The 22,067-nt window shown below is 38.3% G+C and overlaps 1 protein-coding gene across 1 annotated transcript in view; it reads right to left on the reverse strand.

The window, feature by feature from the left end:
• Positions 1-22,067, reverse strand: part of LOC104848577 (potassium channel subfamily U member 1) — a gene marked incomplete at its 3' end in the record, with an annotated part of 121,167 nt that overhangs the window by 80,602 nt on the left and 18,498 nt on the right. Inside the window, exons 6-10 of the mRNA XM_033765578.1 lie at positions 20,973-21,048; positions 19,524-19,599; positions 15,388-15,558; positions 14,410-14,501; positions 11,895-12,005 (exon numbers count right to left, since the gene is read on the reverse strand). Coding sequence (XP_033621469.1) covers positions 11,895-12,005; positions 14,410-14,501; positions 15,388-15,558; positions 19,524-19,599; positions 20,973-21,048 — 526 coding nt within the window. The remainder of the gene's footprint in view (positions 1-11,894; positions 12,006-14,409; positions 14,502-15,387; positions 15,559-19,523; positions 19,600-20,972; positions 21,049-22,067) is intronic.

Below are 22,067 nucleotides of genomic sequence, written 5' to 3' on the forward strand. Positions count from 1 at the left end.
CTCACCGGATCCAGCGCCCTGCGGCTTTGGCCTCTTCCCCAAAGCCAAAACACGAAGTTCCCATGAAAGGCGAACATTTTGAATGGAAAGTGACAACAATGATGCGTAAGTTTGTGCGAAGTGCAGGGAAGTATTTTAAGGAGAATTAATGGGATGTTTCTCCTGCTATAATAATTTAGAAAAAAAATTTAAAACTTTGTTATATTTGTTGATGACATTTCATGCATTAAATGAAGAAAATATAATGCATATAGGCAAAGTACAACAAAATAATATTTTTACTTTTCATTATAGACATAAGGATGAAAAAGTTGGAAATTATCTGCTTTTATATGGAATAATAAGATTATTTACATTGAAACACCTAATGCTAGCACAGAAAACATTCAACATAATAGAGAAATTTATGTGGCGTCATGTACAAAAGTCAATTGTCTTTTTTATATCAATAGCAAATAATTGAAAATTAATAAGACACTAATTTTCAACTATATCAGTACTTTGTGTAAAATACTTTATGCACCTTCGTTAAATACCTTATGGAAATTATATAAGTAAAATTGATGATCTGGGAAATTATACTACATTGTTAAGAGACAATGCAAGAAAACTCAATTAGTGGATACCCACAATATAGGCAAACTTAGGAAGAATTTGTAGCAAAAAGAAGTCAATTATAAATTAAAGTTTCAACTCTATTCCCATCTCAGTGCTACAGTTTTAGCACAGTACATGGTAAGATTATTATAAAATTAGTATAAAAGATAAAAGGCGAAGGAAAGCTTGTTGAGTATTAAAAAGAAAAAAAATGAAAAAGGAGGGAAGACTTTAGCATATACAAGAATTATGAAGCATTTGTAATAGAAAGTGTATTATTAATGCACTGATAGATAAGTTGGTGAATATGAAGGAGAAAAATGGCCTTATTTATAGTGGGCCTCAGCCCAGTGAGCAGGGAAGGGGTTTTGGAGGAACCGCTGCTGATAAAGCAGTTGTCTGAGAAGCAGGGGTTGAAATTGTATATGTGCACCTTACATATGTAACAAATTCCTGGTGAATTAGTAACCAAAATGAAAAAAAATTTTGCTCTTCAGAGAAATTACATTTAAACAGGGAATAGGGATTTGCACATGTATGACTCATTTATTTCACTTAAGAGTATGACCTCAATAGTTTCTCTGGTATGAAAAACTAAAAGTGTAAATAAGATCCAAATGGTATAATTGACAATGTGAAATAGGAAGAAAAGGGCTAATGGTGTAGGGGAAGTGGGAAGGGTAGGGGAAAGGAAATAAGGACAAGAAAAAATATGAGAAAACAGAAAAATGTGAACAAAGTTTTGTAAATAGGGAAGGGAGGAGGGGGTGAAGGGAAGGCAGGGCCAAGGGGAAAAAATGAGAACCAAGACCTGTCATGTAGAGGTACAAGATCCCAGTGATGAATGTAACTGTACTGTATACCTAAAATGTACGGATAAACTCAATGAGAAAAAAAAATAGGGAATAGGGAAACAAAAATTGAACATTAAAAATTTGCCTATCATACTGTTATAATTTTCAATAGCATAAGAAATCTTACCCTCAGTAAGAAGATAGTTTATAAAGATATTTTAATAAAAAATTCAGTTTGTTTTTCCAATACCCAAATAAGAAAAGTAAATCTGATTTGTCACCGTCTTTTCAAAATTTTTAGAGCAAAGCCAGAGAAAAATCAACATTCTAAAAGTCAAATCTTTACAGTGAGTTGTAAAATACCTTTATTACCGGACACACCATCAACCACAATATTTTGCGGTACTCAGAAATCATCAATCCATTTAAGTAAAATGTTCCCTTTTAAAATATTGTGCACTCATTATATGACACATGATCATGAACATTTTGAAGTGAGAACTTTGCATAGAATTCCATATATAAATTAGTAGGGTTGAGGGCCTCTGCTTTCAAGAACGATAAACTAAGTAACTTCAGCCTCCTGTTTACTGAAGATATACAGAAAGGCTGTTTGAACTATTGAAAAGCTAATAAATCACCCAATATATAACCAATAAATTTCAAAGTGAAGGATAAATCATGCACTCAGAAGTTTTTTTTTTTTTCCTGGAAGTCATTTAGTAACTCAGGAAAAGCAGTGCACAAGCTGACCTACTGGTGATAGCACCATAAAAGTCCAGCACCTGATATACAAAATAAAGGGTACAATAATCGCTCCAAACCATAAACTGAAATAATAAAGGTTTGCAAGTATAGATGAACAGTAAAATTGAATAGATTAACTTTGAATTGAACTATCATTCTGAGTTTGTCACCTTCAGAATGTGAACTCGGACTCAGATTCCTTACTGTATTTCACAGGAGTAAAAGAATGAGCTATCTGGAAGAAGATAGCATCATTCTGGGCTACAAACTGTTTCTAGAAATAAAATTTTGCAACACATGAATCAGGGCACAATGTAAAACAATAAGGCACAAATTAAGACAGTATGTATCATATGCAACAGAATCAGCAAACAATAAAAGGCAAAAACTTGGAATATTGAATTAATAGACACAAACTACATTGTAATTATGCTCACTTTGTTGAACAACATGAAAGGGAAGCGTAAAGATACTAGGAATTATAAAAACTGCAGATTTCCTGAGAAAAATATATAGACTAGAACTAAGCAGTACAATAACTGAAGTTAAAACTCAACAGATGTGCTGGGCATGGTGGCAAAAGCTGGTAATCCCAGCTACTTGGGAGGCTGTGGCAGGAGGATCCCTAATTTGAGGCTAGTGTCTGCAATTTAGCAAGGTTGTGTCTCAATATTTAAAAGTCAAAAATGTCTGGGGCTGCAGCACAATGCTCCCTGAGCTCAGTTCCCAGTACCACTAAAAGTAAATAAAAAACTTAAATGCATGGGTTTATAAGTAGATTAAACACAGATGAAAAGAGAACTGGGCACCGAGATCGTAGGTCAGAATGACTTGTCCAGAATGCAACACAGAGATTTTCTTTTTAAAGAGAAGTACAATGTGAGAGAGAGAGAAAAAAATACACATGGAAGAATAAAACCAAAGGGTTGATGTCCTATAAGACAGAGAATGGTGACATAGCCAGTATTTGATGAAATAGCCTAGGATTTTCCAAAAAAGGTAGAAGACACTGATCCAGAGAGTTGGGGGGAATGTCTGCATTTTAAGTATGATAAATTAATAGAAAGGCAGACCTATGAACATCATAGCAAAAGTGTAGTGTACTTCATACTTGGTAAAACATTTGGTCTTCTCAGAAGAGAGTTTTTGTAAGGAAAATAATAGGCTTCTTAATAACAGAAAAAGTTTAATATCTTCATGATTCTTAAATGACTGTCAATACCCATGAAATTCTCTTGAGGATGAAGAGAGAACAAAGATCATTTACATTAAACAATGATTTGTTATTGGTTGATCTTCATTTAAGGGAAGTGTCATGGTTCGCCCTTTTGGCAAAAAGGACACCAGCTGTAATACAAAGGAAGATCAGAGATGCAATGAGAAAACTAGAAAAATGATTTAAAAGGAGGCATGAAAAGGAGCATAGAACTCTGAGGTGATAAGAATTTTAAACCATGAAATAAATGGAACCACCAGATGAGATATAATCCCAGCACTGCATAAGGCTGAGTCAGGAGGATTATAAACTCAAACCTAGCCCAGACAATTGAGTGACTTAGTGATACACTGTCTCAAATTTAAATAAACAAACAAACAAACAAATAACTGGAAAAGTTCAGTGTGAAGGTCCTGGGCTCAATTCAAATAAATAAAATCACATACATACCTACATATTCTTTATAATGTATTATAATATAATATTTTATAATATATATCTGACAAAGTTCCACGTCACATAGTGTTTTTCATAAATATCGAAAACACTAAAAATTAAGAATCAAAATGTACAAGATAAATGTCATCATTTCATGTAAGGACTATAAATGGCTTATAAATATGAAAAGACGCTTGGCCTCATTAATAATAAGAAAGTAATTGCTTAAAATCATAGTAGCATGCCACTATCTTATAAAATGCTACTTGCGGGAATAACAAATGTTTCAAAGATCAATATGTTAGGGTTAGATATCTCCATGGTTTACCAAGGATATAAGATAACGGCGATTCATAGTTGCTGGTGGAAATGGCACGTTACAGGCAAAACCAAAACTGTATCGGATGCATGAGTTGTGATACAGACCGATGTTTAAACAATATTACCTTACAATTGTATTCCTGGGCACCGTACATGAGCATTTAAACAGGACCATTCTTTATTAGAGTCAATATCTGAGGAAAACACCACCAAAAGTAAAATGAATTAATAAAAATTGTGCTGTGTTCCTATGAAGGAACACGGCGATACAAAGCAATAAAAATTAGTGTGACTGTCGCCGGCAGCAGTGTGAGTAAATCTCACAAATATAACATGGAGGTAAACACATTTATACACTATTTATATAGGTTTTGAAAGAGGAAAAAGTCAAGTTTTGGAGAAAATAAACATGGTAGATAAGACAATTAAAAACTAGTGGATAAAGCGTCAGAGTTTTAGTTGCCTTTAGGAATCAAAAATGGAGAGGGTTATGCACTGACAATAGAATTTTATCAATGAGGACGAGTAGTGGTTACACAGATATGTACTTTATGTTCATTCATTTCAAAGTACATTTTAATTTATACAATTTTCTTTTTGAACCATGTTCTAACATGAAACATTTTAAGTGTGGCACTTAATTTTTCCTTGCAAATTCAAAAGAAATAAAGTCCTACTTTCTATACTTCAATAACCCATATGTAACTCTTAGAATTTTCTCATTCAACCTTCGTTATTCTTATACTATTTAATGTTGGAGAAATTAAAAAGCCACATAATGCTAGGAATGTGATATGTCTTCTATATACATGTATCATATATGATATGTATGATTAGCATCCGTGAAATAGATTCAATCATTGAGTTTGAAAAATAATTTTGAGGAAATCCGAAGTGCAAGGTATACTTGAATTTTCAGGAAGCCATCCTCATTAGCCATAGTGGTATAAATAGGGATTGTTCTGGTAATTACAAATTCTAAGATAGCTATATTAGAAACATGGAAGGAAAGGGAAATTGAATAGAGTCCTAGAAAATGCTTACTTGCTATATCTATTTATAAATAAATTCTATCTACAACTAAAGAATCAAAAGAATGGTAGTTACACCTTCCCAGTGTGAAATTGTTATTTTTATCAGATCTGGTGATTGTCAATCTCAATTGCCAACTTGATCAGGTTAAGAACCTCGAGAGAGGTAGCTAGATTTTGAGTGATAACCACATTAGTGGGTTAACCTGTGAGGGGTCCATAGCTAAAAGGGCTTTTAGGAGGTAGGATCCAGTTGGAAGAAGGCAGGGGGATGTGCCTTTGAAGAGTTCAGCTTTCTTTTTTTGGCTTCCTGGTTGCCATGAAATGAGCAGCTGTTTTCTCCTAGGCCCTCCTGCCACGATGCTTCTGACTTGGATCCAGCGGACCATGGACTGAGACTCCTGAAGCCACGAGCCAAAAACAAACTGTTCAGCCTTTATGTTGTTTGTGTCAGCTGTTTTGTCACAACCACAAAAAGCTGACTAATATGACTGTGTTCATTTCGCCTCTTTTCAATTTTGCGAAAAGCAGCACATGCACAAAGTATGTAAGACTTACACATTCAGTATGAAGAATGATAGTAAAGTCAACATTTGTGCACCTACTCATGCGTAATAATGCACAGTATCATTTCTCCTTGTTTTCTAGTCTCTAAAGGGAAAAGACCAAAAATTTGAGAAAAGGAAAAAATGGAAACAAAGGTTTTATAAATAAGGAAGGGTGAAGGGGGTGAAGGGAGGGCAGGGGAATGGGGAAAAAAATAAGAACCAAGATACATCATGTAAAGGTACAAGATCCCAATGATGACTTAACCGTATTATTTACCTTAAATGTACAAATAAACTTAATGGAAAAAAATAAATCTAGTTATCTGGCTGTTCTGAAGTTTTTGAGAACAGTGTTTTGCTTAATTTAGCTACAGTGTTTGTTTCATGTAATTAATATATTGACTTATGGACCTTATCTCTCCATGGAAAGATATTACTGACACGATAGATAATATGGATATTGCTACTGGCCACCTTTAAAAACAATCTACCATAGTCTATCCCCTGGTCACATAAATTCACATCCTTACTCTGTACAAAATGCCCTCATTTTCTTCCCCCAAATTCTCATGTCTTTATAACATCAGCTCAGACCCCTAGACGTTGTCACCTAAATCAGGTACAGACTCACATGGGATCCTCAGGCAAAGCTCTTTCTGGTCAGAACCCAATAGACACGTGCTCCTCTCATTTCTTCAGCCAAATACGAGGATGAGGCAGGAAGAGGAAAAGTGCAGTAGATGCTTACAATCAGATCAGCTGGGCGTGGAAGTAGACAGCACAGAGCTTCTCCTATCTCTCTAATGTCCGAAATCTGAATGCTTATTGTTAGGGTTCTTTATTCCAGGGGCAGAGAATGTCTTCCGATGGTGGCCTAGATCTGTCCTCATAGCTCATTCTTTGTTCTTCTTGATTATCTTCTCTGCTGTCTGACCCCTTGAGTCATCATTCTCCCCTTTCCTTGATAAATGACTTGCATTTGTCCTTGAGTCGATTTCTTGGCCTGACTCCTGTCTGTGCTAGAACTGGGGGCTTGGAGGCGTGCTTTTCATTTTGAACGCTCTTTGCTTCTTTTACTCAATGCTGGCAGGGATACTGCCAGTAAAGTTTTGCTTAAGATGTTGAGAATCTTCTCTAAATCTTATTCAGATTTATGTCATGCCTCAAAAGCCATATTCATGATTCCTTGGAGACAGATTTTTCTTTAAAAATGTCAGGCTTCTGGGAAGAATGTTTTAAGCTTTGAAGCCACTTTGCCTCACAGAGAGCATCTATAGGTCACCACTCTAAATACTTCTGAGGCCTAATGAGTCTTATAAACACATCTTCAATTGAACTTGACCCTGAGGGCATAGGTTAAAGGTTGCATCTGGGATTTGATTCCCCTCCCCTGGAAGTTATTTTCCCCTTTGACATGATTTTGGCCAGCTGGACAAACTATTTTGAGCCTTTCATATTTCTTTTTATTTCTGCTTGAAAACGAAGGGATTTTCTTTTAATAGCATACACAAGTAAAGAAAACAACTCAGTGTTCTTTAGAGAATCTTCTTAGCTTGCTTTACCTAATTTCACTGTGTACATTTTCCATCTCCCACACGGTTGCCAGGAAACATGTTGTGAGTTTCTGCCGTCATAACATGGGGTACTTGTCCTCTACTAGCGATGTCCTCATTGCCTCACCAGCCTCTGCCCAGCGTCCCTATGCAACCCTTCAGCCTCTTCTCAGACCAGGTTCTAAGGAAAGGCTGCATTTTTTAAATTATTATTTTTATTTTTCCAGTAGCGGGGATCGAACTCAGGACCTTAAATTTGCTAGGTAGGAAGACACATTTTAACTTCTAGTATGACAGAACTACATTTCCAGTACTCCCCCTTTTGGTATCACTTATCATTTCTGCCAAGCAAAGCATTCTGGTAAGTATCGACTAAAACAATAATTGATCATTTTCATGCTTTTCGGGTTGGCTGATCTCAGGAAGGTGTTTCTTACACTCCATATATTGTAGACTGAGGCCCTGACTCTGGATACCTTCAGTGGTTGTTTGCCTGGGTGCTGGACTTCCCAAAAGCATGCCTTACTCATACGAGAGGAGATGAAGCTGGCCGGGCCCTCTCTCCAGCAAGGTTACATGGAGTTTTGCCTGACACCTCAGGACTCCAACCGAAAGCTGAATGATCATTCCCCTTAAAGGATGGGTGTGGAAACATCCCTTCTTCAGCATTCTGATGACCATCCAAGCCACAGTTCAGCCCAGAGTGAAAGGGAGGAGAGTGAGACTCCACCTTTAACTGGAGAAGCAACACAAATGTAAGGTAAAGAAGAAAATATTAACAGTTATGTTATAGGAAAATCCACCTCAACTTTACAGCATAATAATTGCTTTAAGAGTTCTGTCTAACTTATCTTCCAGCAAATTTAGTGGCAAAAGAAACCATCAACAGAACTAAAAGACAACCTACAATGTGGGAAGAAATTTTCACCAGCTGCTCCTCAGACAAAGGACTCTTATCTAGAATATATAAAGAACTCAAAACAATCAGCCCCCAAATATAAAGACCCGATTCAAAAATGGGCATCTGAAGTGATCAGACATTTCTCAGACAAAGAGTAAAAGCAGCAAGAAAATATATGAAAAAATGTTCCACATCACTGGTCATTCGATAGATGCAGATAAAAACAACACTGAGATTCCACCTCACCCCACAAAGAATGGCTGCTATCAAGAAATCAACCAATAACAAATGTTGTCAGGGTTGTGGGGAGAAAGGAACCCTTCTCCATTTTTGGTAGGAGTGCAGACTGGTGCAACCACTGTGGAAATCAATGTGGAGATACCTCAAAGAGCTGGGACTAGAGGTTCCATTTGACCCAGCCATCCCTCTGCTGGGTATCTTTCCGAAAGAATTAAAAGAATCATATCACAATGATATATGCACACCTATGTTTATAGCAGCACAGTTTGTAATAGCTAAAACTTGGAAACAGCCCATTTGCCTATCAGTTGGAATCTGGATAAAGAAGATGTGGTTTTTCTATAAAATGGAGTACTACTCAGTCATAAAGAATGACAAATTAGATTCATTTATAGGAAAATAGATATATATTGAGGGTATGATCCTAAGTGAAATAAATAATTAACACATGTGTAAATACCAAGTAGTTTCTCTGGTGTGAACATACTGTAATAGTACATAAGATCCTAATTAGATAATTAACAATGTGAAATAGGAAAAGGGCTAATAACATACTGTAATAGTACATAAGATCCTAATTAGATAATTAACAATGTGAAATAGGAAGAAAGGGCTAAAGGTGTAGGGAAAGTGGGAAGGGTAGGGGAAAGGAAATAGGGACAAGAAAAAATAGGAGGAAACAAAAAAAGTAAACAAAGTTTTTGTAAATAGGGAAAGGAGGGGGGTGAAGGGAGGGCAGGGATATGGGGAAAAAATGAGAACCAGGACCTGTTCTGTAAATTTACAAGATCCCAATGATGAATGGAACTATTCTGTACACCTACAATGTACCAATAAACTCAGTGAGAGAGAAAAAAACCAAAAAATTGCTTTAAGGTAAATAAAACAGAAGAAGACACCGAAGGAAATTAGAAGGCAGAGATTCAGATAGATGGCTGGAGGTCCTCCTAGTGCTGAGAGGTGAGGGCCACCTGGGACCACACAAGTGGGAAAAGAGCTTCAGAGCGAAAGGAAGGAACACATACAGCAGCCTTCAGGGAAACTCGGGCGAGACTGAACTTTGGGGAGGTTTGTGACAGTACAGACAAGGATAGGAACAGAAGGAGGATTTTCAAGAGAGTAAGTCCTAGCCGTGATGAAAATGCACACAGGGCTGGAGGGAGACAAGGCGTGGTTTTCTGTTCTAAGGGACTACACTTACTAAGTCCAGCTCCCCAGCCTGGGGAGGGCTGTGGGCTTTCCACCCTTGTTTGCCTTGTGAGATGTCGAGGGGAAATGTAAGATCAGGAGTTCACTTTGGGGAGCATGGACGAAAAGTGGGGTCATAATTCCCAGTAGGCAGTTAGTTGTGTGAATCTGAATCCACAGAAAATGTCTGGAGAATAATGTGAATTTCAGAGTCGTCAAAGTGTAGATGTAATCAAAAAAATTCTAGAAGGCTGCTTCCAATATTATGCACTATTTAACCAAGTCCACTCTTTTGACACGTACATACAATTAACTCACATCAGCCAGTAAAAATGTGACCAGATAAAATATATCACTTTCCATGCACCTAATGATTTCATGCTTGTCTCTGGCGCGTTACGATGATTACCCTACAGTTTATTTCAGGACTCTCCTCTTCATTATCTTCATTTTCTCCTTCCCCCTACTATTTTCTAAGGATTCAAATAAAGCATAGGTTTCAGGAAAGAGAGGCATAACAGTGATGTGGAAACAGAGCTGTTCTCTGCCCACTATTAGCATTAGAGAGTAAGTGAAAGGCTGTTGGACATCACATATTCAAAAGCCAGAGTTCATGGTGGACTGGGCTTTCTCAGCGTGTAAAGCACAGAGCGATCCACTGTAAAACAAGTGGAGGTGAGGATGATCCCATATATAATCCTGGGTAAGAACAAATCGTCATTTCAAGCCTGGCTAACTTATTTTAGAGAACAATTTTTGGAAAACTGAGTTATCATTTCTGAAAAATAAAGATGTTAATTCTCCACACATCACACACAATAAATTTCAGATAGCTTAAATAGTAAAAATCACATTGCAAAAACATTAGAGAAATATTACTTTAATTCTAGAATGAAGAAACCTAAAAATGTCAGAAAAGGAGCCAAAAGGAACAAATTGATGGATTGGCGTACATGTATATTAAATCCTTCAGCATTAAAATAAAAGCACAAGCAAAAGGTAAAAGTTGGAGGAAAATAAATATACAGCAAATGACTTAAAAGGTGTAACATGAAAATACTTTGAATGTTTAGAAGTCAATAAAACAATAAAAGTTCTCCTAATAGAAAAGGACAAAAAAAATGGGGGAATTTAAAAAACAAAGCAAAATGTTCAAAATGTAAAACTGTTCAATCTTACTACAAGCTAGAGTTGAAAATTGTAAAATAAAGTGATATGGACTGATTTATGTTGGGAAATAAAAGTTAAAATATAAATTAAAATAGGGAGAAGCCACTTATTTAATTAATACTTTAAAAATATCTTTGTATTAAATATGTATTTCCCACTGTTTGGCAAACTATTTGACTTAGACTCCACTAGAAAAAAATAAAACCATATAGAACAACAGTATTATTAGGGATAATCTCTTGAAATTCACATTTCTAATCCTCAGAATTAACAGTTAAAAAGTAATAATTTATAAAGTGTGCCAGATTTGTGAACAAAATTATGGTCATGTACAATGACAATAAATGTAGAGTAACCCAAACATCAAATAATCGAGAGCCCTTAAATAATATTAGTCCATACGTGGTGTGATCAAAAGATGTAGTGAAAGTTTAAATTAAAAAAAATTTGTTACAGTAAGAGACACAGTGCTATTCGTCCCCTCAAAACGTCCCTCTTTGCTGTGAACACACTTATTCCACCCTTCTTTCTACTTTCTGAAGCATTTCTGTAAGTTGGCTTGCACGAGTGTCTTTAGCTGTGTTGTCACAGCTGCCTCAATGTCCTGAAGTGATTAAAGATGTTTACCTTTCATGGTCATTTTTACTACCGGGGAGAACCAAGAACCACATAGGTCCCGGATCTGGTGAATAAGATGATAAGGACGCACCACAGTGTTTTTAGGAGGCCATCTTCCTGTTAGATGACATGTGACTGCTATATCCACCATACTTTTGATTGTACTTCATAAAAGTGTGTAATAAAAGACACCTCGATGACAGGCAATATTTTCAAAATCTAAACATCCAATGTATATTTTGATCACATTTTGTTTCAGGAAAACTCAAATTTTATGCAGAAAGAAATAAATTATTTTTAAATTTAAACATTCACTATATATTTTGATTGCACCTCAGAAAAACATCTGGCACGATATATTGGAAAATATTTATATAGGTTGACTCTGAACATGAGATTGCTTTTCCTCTTTCTTCCTTATTTATTATTATTTCTAAAAGTTTCTATGAATATAACAGAGCAATTTTCTTCCATGAAAAATATTCACACATATTTTAAGTATCAGTTTGAAACCCACGAGCCACACACTTACTCTCCCAGGAAAACAATGTCGGTGTTGATCTTCCCTGACTTGTGGTGTAGGAAGTTCCTCAGGAAAGCAGTCACGCTATCAACAGTGATGTTTCCACAGACCACAATGAACCTGGGTGGCAAGATCAGGAAGGCGGATTATCTGAGGAACACATATAAAGGTGTCCTGTAGTTTCCGTGGGAATGTATTCCAAGACCCACAAGGACAGCCAAATCTGCAGATGCTCATGCCCCCTTATTAAATGGAACAGTATTTTCACCTCAATCATGCACACACTTGTGTATATTTCAAATCATCTCTAGATTACTTCTAATTCCTAATTCAATGAAAATGCCAATGTAAATAGTTGTGATACTGTCTACTTTGGGAATATTGACAAGGAGATCAAGTCTGCATAGATTCACTTCAGATGCATTTTTTTCCAAATATTTTCCAGCTACAGGTGATTGAACCTACAGATGCAGAGAGAACTGTATCTTCATGTCCAGTTTTAGGGGTGGACAATTAGCTTAACCTTGTTTGTAAACAAATTTGATATTTAACTATAGAAGTATAAATACTGCATCCCCAATGGATAAAAAGCATCAGATTTCTGTAGGCTTCTAGCCCAGCTCCGGTTCATGTGCCTGGTTGTTCTCATGTAGCTCTGCATGCACGTAGTCATTATTGCTAGGTTTGTCATGATTATTTACAACTTAAAACAGATTTCCACTTGATGTTTTCACTTGATTCCTGATTAGCTAATATAGGCATATGCTTTTCCTTAAGGGACTGAGACTGAGAATAATTCAATCCATTTTCCCCTGAGGTAGCTCCAACCACATCCTCGAAATCTTCAGTTTATCCTCCGTATTTGAAATGATTGAGTAGTTACAAGACAAGTTAGTACTAGGAAGAGACAGCTAAGACAGGAACAGACGTTTTCTGACAAAATTCTTTCTTTCTGATAATTTTCTTAGATTCAGTACATTCAAAGACAGTGTTTTTTTCACTACTACTCATTTAAGAAGACTGAAAACTTAATCTTAAAATTTTCAGACCAGATTAGCTGATTATTACATGCCCTACATCCCTTTCCTGAGATAAATGGTGTTAGACTTTGGCTTCTGTACTTAATTTTACTGATTCTCAATGTATTTATTTTTTCATTAATTCCACCATTTTTTCTTTCCTCTCTGTACAACTTCATCAGTCACATTTTTTACCAAGTGTGCTAAGAGAGTGCTCGAGGGCTCCAAAGGACTTTCTACCTACATGGTACCTCTTTTCTACAGAGACTAAATAAAAAAGAATTACATCAAATTTAACAGCTCCAATCTGTTCTTTCCTTCTTAGGTGTGAAAAGGCATAAGGATATAGGTGAGATAACATGAATCCACAGTAAAATAGGATCAAACACCTCCACTTTCATTTCCCTCCTGGGGAAGCTACAGCTAGAGCTCAGCCAAAACCAATGGCCTAAGAGGAAAGCAAAAGAAGGTATAAATTACTCCCCATTATAGCAAATCTTTGACCAAAAAAATGAGCCCCAAATGGTTTTGGACAGTTTTCCCTAAGACAGTTTCACTACATTCATTATTTTAAATTTGAATCACGGCTTATCTCAATCCAATCCACGGCTTATCTCAATACTTATGAAGATAAGTAATAGTTATGAGAACACAGTGAAAAGGGTTGTAGAAATACTGCCATGCCCAATAGTATTTATGAATTACTTTTGAATAGTATTTAGTGAATTATAACATAATCTGTCATTTTAATTCTGCTATCAGAATCGAAGGGCAGTCACACAGGTCTATTAGAGAAAGAAAAAGAAGCAAGCAAGCAGGCTAGACTAGAAGTGGTGCAAGAAGGGTTTCTCATGTAGTTGTAGATGATGATATGCATCACAAAAGACCCCGCCAGATCACAACTTGTACAAAGGCACTGCAATTTTACACACACATACACTACTTATGGAAGGATGTCTGCACAGCAACTGTCTACTCCCACATGGATACCATCTTCGTAATGACTCCCAAGGAGTAATTATTGCCTTAAAATGTCTTCTGTAATCCCTCTAATTTCATTGACTTATTCATGACAGAACTGCCCATCAGGTAGGCTGGCCCTGAATTCCTGGGATCAAAGTGATCGGCTTTCATTCCACTTTTACCTTCTTGAATGTGCTTGTAGTTAACTATGGTATGTATTCCCCTCCCAAAGCTCTCCTTTTCTCATTTAAATATTAGTTTGGGGGAAATCTCCCCCTCCCCACTTTGTGTGTGTGTGTGTGTGTGTGTGTGTGTGTTCCTCCATCTCTCTCTTCTTGTTATTTAGGTGAAATACAAGCACTTCTATAGTAGTTTGTATTAAGTAGAAATATATTTGCATCACAATTTTTCTAGCACAGAGTTCATTAGTAAATGAAAGCCCTTGGGTTCCATAACTTGGCCAGGCAATGGGCATCAAGAATGAGATATGTGATTTATAGCATGTCTTAATCTGCTTATATTGTGCTTAAAAAGTTACTCACTTTTTTCCTTTGACCACTTCATAGGAATTGGTATATTTCCTCCTGTTAGCAAAAAGTTCCACCATTTCAGGAACATAGTTCGCAAATAGGACCTAAAATGATCAGCAAACCCCAGGTCTTGTTATTTTGACAGAAAAATCCTCAAATTCCTATACTTAAAGAAAGAAAGAAGAGGCATATAACTTTCTCTCATCTAGAAGTAGTTATGATTGAATTTTTAAAGGGAGGTCAATTTTCTTCCTTACTTTGGTGTCCAGATTGTGTTAAAACTCAATGAAATGTTTTTCAGCATTCAATTAATAAATCCAAAGGCAAGTAGTGAGGCAGCTTCCCTACCAACTTAGTGAATCCTGACTTCCTTCTGCCTCTGACTTTACAGCATTTGGGTCGTGGGACATTCCAGAGTGTGAGAAAAGTAAGGACTGAAATGCAAGTATATAACCCGGTGGACAGAAGATTAGAAGAAAGGTAGATAGAGAGCTCTATTATGGCTCTTAAAGGACTGAAATAAAAGTCACTAAAGGAAAGGAGGCTTCCTTTGCCCTTGTTACACTCTCGAAATCAGCACAGTTCTCATTTATCTGGAATTATATGCTGATGTACAGGCCTTACCCATTAACGGTGGACAAGATGGAACTTTCTTCAGACCAAATCTCAAATGTCTTTTCTCTTTACAAGAAAGACTAATTTATGGGCAAGGATAAAGGAAGATGCATTTGCAGGAATCTTTGCAGAGACTAATAAGGAAAGTCTGCTCCTTTTATCTACCCTGAAGATCAAGAAATTGTGTCATGGGTTCTGGAGAAACGCAGTGTGAAAAATAAGGGATCTACTCATCCCTGCATTTTCTTTCATATGGTGCTTACTCTGAATGAGGCAACTTTCATTCCCAAACCCAAACTGTTTTATCTCGCTCTATTAATCAAGTGGTCTTTCAGCTTACGTAGCTATATTCAAAAAATTTAAATTATTCTTTACCAAACTCCCCAGGGTGAAGAACATGATGAAGGTCCGTCCCAGAGAGGTCTTGGCCACTGTATCTCCAAAGCCAACAGTCGACATTGTTGCTATGACCAGGTAAATGGAATCAAAATAGGATATATTCTGTGCATTTCTGCCTTTGAGCCAGGGATCACCAGAATTCTCCACCTGTCCACAGAGAGAAGGGAAAGATCTCTGAATAGAATGCAAGAGATAGGTTCAAAAGAATAGGCTAATGGTTGGATCGGTTTCACTTCATTCAATTCAAATGAAAATGATTTCTAGGCTGCCGTGAAGATTTTGCAAATTGGAAGCCATGGTTGGAAAACCTTGGTTTTTTTCATAGTGATTATTGGGACCCAGCTTGTGCCCAGCATTCAGACCACTGCCCAGGGGCTGGCTGTCCACTGCTGTCCTTGCCTCCTAACCCCCAGGGGCCCCCACAGCACTCAGACTGAGCAGTTACCACTCATTCTCATTTTCCAACCACCTTAGAGGAAGGAAACTGAACACTTTATTTCAGTGAGTTTAAGCATATGAACACTCGTGTCTAGGGAAAAGCAAACAAGCTTTCCAAGTTATTTCCCTCATCCATGCGAAAGTCTTTCATGATTAAAAAAGCAGAAAAGCATTTTCTTCAAGGATTTTCCCTCTGAGTCTTCCCATTTTAAGAAAAATTAAATTTCATATTATCAATTTCATACTGAATAAGTGGAATAATTGATATATTTATATTTACATTCATTTATATTTATATTCAAATATATATAAATTTGTTCTATACAAAATATTTTATAGATATATTATATCATCTGTAGTATATAATGGATACTTGTAACTCACTCATATATATCCAAATACAACTTTCCTATTTTTAGAGATTTTCCCTATAACTCCCATAGATGCTGTCCATTCCCACTTAGCAACAAAAATGATGAAATGTTGGAGATTTCTGGGGGAAAGACGGCATTTTGTGTCATCAAGAACTGTTACGGTAATTAGAAATGGGTCTGATCACTTTTTAAAAGTGAAGTAACAAATGGGAGCTGTTTCCGAAATTTAATGGGGGATTTGAGAGTGGAGATCCCTATAACCCTGTCCTCCCAAGTCGGAAAGGGATTGTACCCCTGTAATTTCCTCTCAAACTAACAGTAAGTATTTTACAGAGTGTGCGAATCTGCTCCCACTGACTTCTCCTTTTGCTGTATTTTAAGACAATAACATATCACAAAAATAAGCCAGGTTCAATTCACACAGATTTAAATCCCGTAGTATCCTGGGACAGTTTCCTTGAGGCCAAGCCCCACAGCCCCTTTTATAACATCTCCCTGCATGGCTTCAGTAATTTCCCTGAACAAAATGTTGTAAAGACTAAAATTAAGTTGATTTCAGGCTGGAAATAAGGCTTCTGCACTATGTTTGGGAGTCAGATAGCAGCTTCAGCACTCCCAGTTCCTCCCGGCTTACCCAGCACCTCTATACTGCTCATAGCTCGGAGGGGAAGACAGTGGGTGCCTTCGTGGGATCCGTCTTTTCCCTCAGCTCCTCTTCCTATGGTCGCTCCAGCATCAAACCCTTGGCCCAAACTGGGGGCAATAAGTGCAAGGTAAGACAGAGGAATGCGGCTGGTGCTAAAGTAAGTCCAGGTATCAAAGCTGGATTTCGTGATTTTCAGCTTTACATTTGAGCTTTAAGACACAATACACTCTAGAGGAGGGGGACGCAAGGTTCCTTACCTATATCCTCTCACCTTCCACTGGTGTTTCCACTCCTTACATTATAGTTACCTTTTGGGTACACATCTTAGTCTGTAACCATCACGGCCCCAGTCACGTCATCTGTATTAGACGTTTATTCACTGGTTTTGATCATGGCTTGTCCATTTTGAATTCTTAGTTTTGATTCATTTCCTTTGTGGCTGGGTTTTACCAAGCTACATTTCAAAAGTGGGCTCACGGGTCCCATTTGCCTTGGGTGTTTATTGTGACAAGACAGGTTGTATTTCCTTTTGCAGGGACATCACATAGACACTTCTTCATCGTCAGGTATTGATCAACACACCCTGGAAATCCAAGGCTACTTTCTTTTCCCCCCTTCTGTGGGCCTTGCTTTGTTCTTCTTGGATTCTCTTCGTTACCCTTGAAGGCCAGTAACTGCTTTAAAAGACAGCTGGGATTAATAAGAGAGGGTCATTTTACCTGGAATACACGATACTCGACTGATAGATGCAAAGCTTTATTTGTAAATATCTTTCTGGTGCCTTTTTTGTGTCCTTTTGCTTGGGAACATTTAGTCTCAGAAGGATTATTGTAGGCTATGTGCATTCTTGCAGTATGGAAGGCTTTTCAACTTTTTCTTTGTTCCCTTGGGCAAATTATATTATAGAGCTTGGTGTTGTAGCTATTGTATTATGGGGCTACTGTATCTCATACTGGTATCTCTCTGCCCTCCACCCATGTCCTTGTAATTCTGGGCAGAATTCATGCTTTGGTGCCACACTGATTCTTTTTGAGTTAATGCTGGCCTTTGAGCGGCATCAACTTTTGCTGGAGTACTGTGAGTACTGGAAGATGATTTATTTTGGTTTGCATTTCAAATATACTTTCAACCAAACCTACTCTTTCCCTTACTTTGGGGTGTAGCTCTTGTGGGTTTCTTTGTATTGTGGAAATTAGAGAAATCACTGGAGTGGCCTTGCTCAGGAGACTGCACGTCCAGTAGGACACCTGCTCTTGTGTTCAGAGGGGCAGAGCAAGAGTTCAGGGAATAGCGGGGCAGGCAGAGGCTGCTGCCAGCCTTTGGGCACTCACTCTATATACACAGGAAGCAGCTACTCTTTAACTGTGACTCTTGTAGGCCTGGGGAGAGTAGCGTTGCCAGACTCTTGTATTTTCCCAAAGAAATCAGAGATCCGGGTTTTTCCATGAGTTGTCCATAAAACTTAGCAATTAATTAAAAACAAAGAACACAATAAAAACATAATGTGGTCAAATGAAATATGCTCGTAGGCTATAGAAAGCCTGAGAGCCTCTCATTCAAACTGCTACTGAAGGCAGAAGAGGGCATATGGCTCCTCACCTCGCATCTGGGATGAGAGCGACCCCACAGGGACACCGGTGATTCCTTGTCCCCTGATACCTCAGGACTCAAGGTGCAGCCCTCTAACCTCCTTGCTCTGCCTTCCTCTTGACCTTTTCAGGAAAAAAAAAAAGAGTCTCCTTCTGGAGTGTGAAGGAGGGGTGGAGCTGGTTTTTGTTCCTTGAAGCTATTATCCTAGTTTCATTTAGTATTTGACCTTTTTCCTGATAGATCGAGGACAGTTATTTTCTTTTTAAATTATTATTGCTTTAATTAATCCTGACACAGAAGTCAAAGGAAAGTCTGCTATATTTTGTTTGATTTTGTTCACAAATAGTTCTGCAGATTTTTAATATCCTGTTTCAGTTTCCATAGTTTCTAATGACTGCTCCTCAACTGTTTGAAAGCAGTAAATCCCAGGAGTTTCTTTCCTGTTGCTGAAAGCCACTCACTATGCTGCTTATGATATGAGATAGGAACTAGCCTTTCCCTAAGCAAATGAGGCAGCGAGGTACAAAATTTCAGGAGAGTCAGGGAGGCCCACAGCCTATCTCCCAACAGCACCTCCTCCCTCACAAGTATCCAGCTTTACATAAGTCTGAAATTCTCCAATTGGCTTTCTCTTTCCGTTTTTTTTTTTTTTTTTTTTTTTTTGGCAGTATTGGAAATTGAACTCAGGACCTTGAGTGCTCTGGGTAAGGGCTCTACCACTGAGCCACACCTGTAGTTTGCCTTTATTTATTTATTTAATGTCTTATTATATACATGCATATATTTAACTTCAGAAGCCCCAAATCTCCACGAAGCCTCTGTGGGAGATTCTGCCTATTGCTGAGATCCCATAGATTTTATTAGGTCTTTCCCTCAGAGCAGATTTTGAAAGTTGGAAGAGGAACACAGACCCTTCGATGTGATGGGAGACACATACGTATGGTACGTGCGATCATGGAAGAAAATAGAGGGAGAGAAAGGGAGAAGTCACATTTCTGGTCTCCATGGGTCACCCCCCCCGGTAGACACTCACTGGGGATGCAGGGTGGTGACGAGACACTTACCAAGTGAATGAACCCTGCTGCAGTGAACCAGGTACTGAGAAATATTGATAACAACTTGGAAAACTTCACCGAATTGCTGCAGGAAAGAAAAGCAAGAAGCACGGTTGGGTCTCCTCAAGCAGGTCCCAAAACTACAGACACCTCATTCTCTAAGATCTTGCTCACTACTCAAGGCAGGAGTTCATGGACTGGAAGCCATGGTGTTCTCAGGAGGTACTGAGAACCTCACCTGCCAGTCTGCAGTGTGACAAGTTCCTCTGCCTATTTCTTACACACTTTAGCGTCTGAGACACACAGCTCTAAAACTCGCCAGGTCACACATACTTCTTTGTGGATTTTCTGTGACATTCACTAGCCTGGTAGGAAATTGCTTTAAAATTATACAGTATGTAGGTCAACATGAGATAAATTTAATGAGCTATTATGTCATCTAAGGTAATTATACAAAATGTACTGTGCCAAGAGTCCAGGGAGTAGCTTGTAAAATGGAACTCTGAGTAGCTCACTGAAACATAGAACTACTCAGATTGCTGACCTCATAAAGGGGCTTTAAGGGTTTGAAAAGATCAGAAGTGCTTTTGTCACCAAAAGAAAGCCTTAGAGTTTAGCTGACATGTTTCCGGCTTTCAGGCAAGGACACTCCTCAGGCCAGAATGACCTTTCCTATCCCAGTTTCTCCATGATGCACAAACACTAGGCAGTGAAATCCATCTGGTGATATTAGACATTCCTAATGAAGATGCAGAAGGTGTTTAGAGTTTGAATGGATAACAGAACTAGCTGTTTGAAACTTTAGAGGTATTGTTGCTCAGGAGTAGTTTGGAGCTTTGTTGTTTCTTTTTTGAGAAACTGAAGTGACTCTTTCTTGGGTAGGGATGAACCGAGCTTCTTCTGCCTCATAGGCTGTACCACTGAGCTACACCTTCAGCTTAAGGCTCGATTTGCATAATGGGCCCTTCAAGTGCTCAGAGGAATTGGGTTATACTCCTGAACCCAAGGACAAGTTTCTCACGGGCCAGGAGAGACAAGATAATAAAAGCAAATGTGAAGAGACAGAGCTTCTGAACTGGCTGATTATTTGGTGTGTGTGTGTGTGCATGTGTGTATGTGTGTGTGCGTGTGCATGCGTGCGTGTGTGTGTGTGTGTGTTGGTAGAAGAACCTAGAATTAAAATCCAAGTGAACTCAATGAAGAAAAAAAAATCCAAATCGACTTACACTGTGTGGTTTTTTATAAACAAAGATAAACGTCCCTGAAACAATTAAAAGATTTTGACCCAGTGTGCAAAGTAATAGGTAGGGAAAAATAAGTAGAGAGCATCAGGGACGCCGAGGGATTTTTCAGTTGTGGCAAGGAAATTCTGAGGAGGCGCGAGTGGAGTTTGGATCCAGTCAGCATTTTCATTTCTTAATCTGAACAACTAAGCAAGCAGAAAATGTTGGCACTCACCTGGTCTTGATGGCTTGTAGAATTTGCAGTATTTTAGGGAGTTCTAACAGCCGCAAAGCTCGTAGGAACCTTAAACCTATAGAGCAATCAAAAGGAGAGAGCTGGCAAATGCGAAGGGTCACTCTGAAAGATGGCCTGAATTCCAACACAGTCAGGGTCGCAGGCCTCTACTTTCCCCTGAGCGCTCTAATCTAGTGTGTTTGATGGCACAGGCTGAAGGGCGTGAGCTCAAGTTCAAATCCCGGCCTTAAGAGTTACTAGCTGTTGCCACCTACGGCGATAGATACCCTTAGTTCTCTGGGTCCTCATTTGTGAAATGAGAATTATAATCACACTTACCTTAAACAACTGTAGTGGTAATAAAGCATACGGAAGCATGCCTCGCATATAATAAGAACTATTTGTCTACTCTGTTCAATTCTTTAGAATTTAAAGAAAAATTTCCATGAGCTACCTAAACGCCTGCTCGCCCAATCTCTATGCAATGCTGTTCCTCAGGGTTTCTTTATTTTGTAATTGATAACAGATCTGCTATGTACTTCATAGACAAAAGTGAAAATATTAAATTACAGAAAAATGTTCGAATCCAGCGTCACAGTGTGGCTCTGCAATGTCCTCCAGAATGCTCATGTGTGGGGAAGGGAGTGGATCAGGGGTGCTGCACTCACCAGTTGGCTCCCGCTCTAGTGAGTTCAGCGCATCCCCGTGGGGTCCCGGAAGTGTGTATCTCCTTCCCTTCCCTCACCCTCTGTGTCCTGTCACCACGACTTGAGCAGTTTTCCTCTGCAGATATTTTCACTGTGCCCTTGCTGGCTTGGGGCCAGCCAATTGCAGTCTGACTCCTCTAAATACCATGAGCTCAAATCAGACCTGTCCTCCTTGAGGCTGTGGGTGTTGGGTACTATGCTCCAATGACAAGAATATGACTAGGACAGTTACCAGTGCTGTGGTACCGTCCGCACATCCACCTAAAATACAGAACAACTGGACCCATGCCTAACAAGTCTAAGCACGGGTAGCATTCGGGTGCCTGGGGGATACATCGCTGAGCCACACCTTTCAGGTAGGTGGTGCAGCCTTTCCACCCACAATTAT

Source organism: Fukomys damarensis, unplaced genomic scaffold (genome assembly GCF_012274545.1).
Source record: "Fukomys damarensis isolate Sample0158 unplaced genomic scaffold, DMR_v1.0_HiC HiC_scaffold_18, whole genome shotgun sequence".
NCBI classification, from domain to species: Eukaryota; Metazoa; Chordata; class Mammalia; order Rodentia; family Bathyergidae; genus Fukomys; species Fukomys damarensis.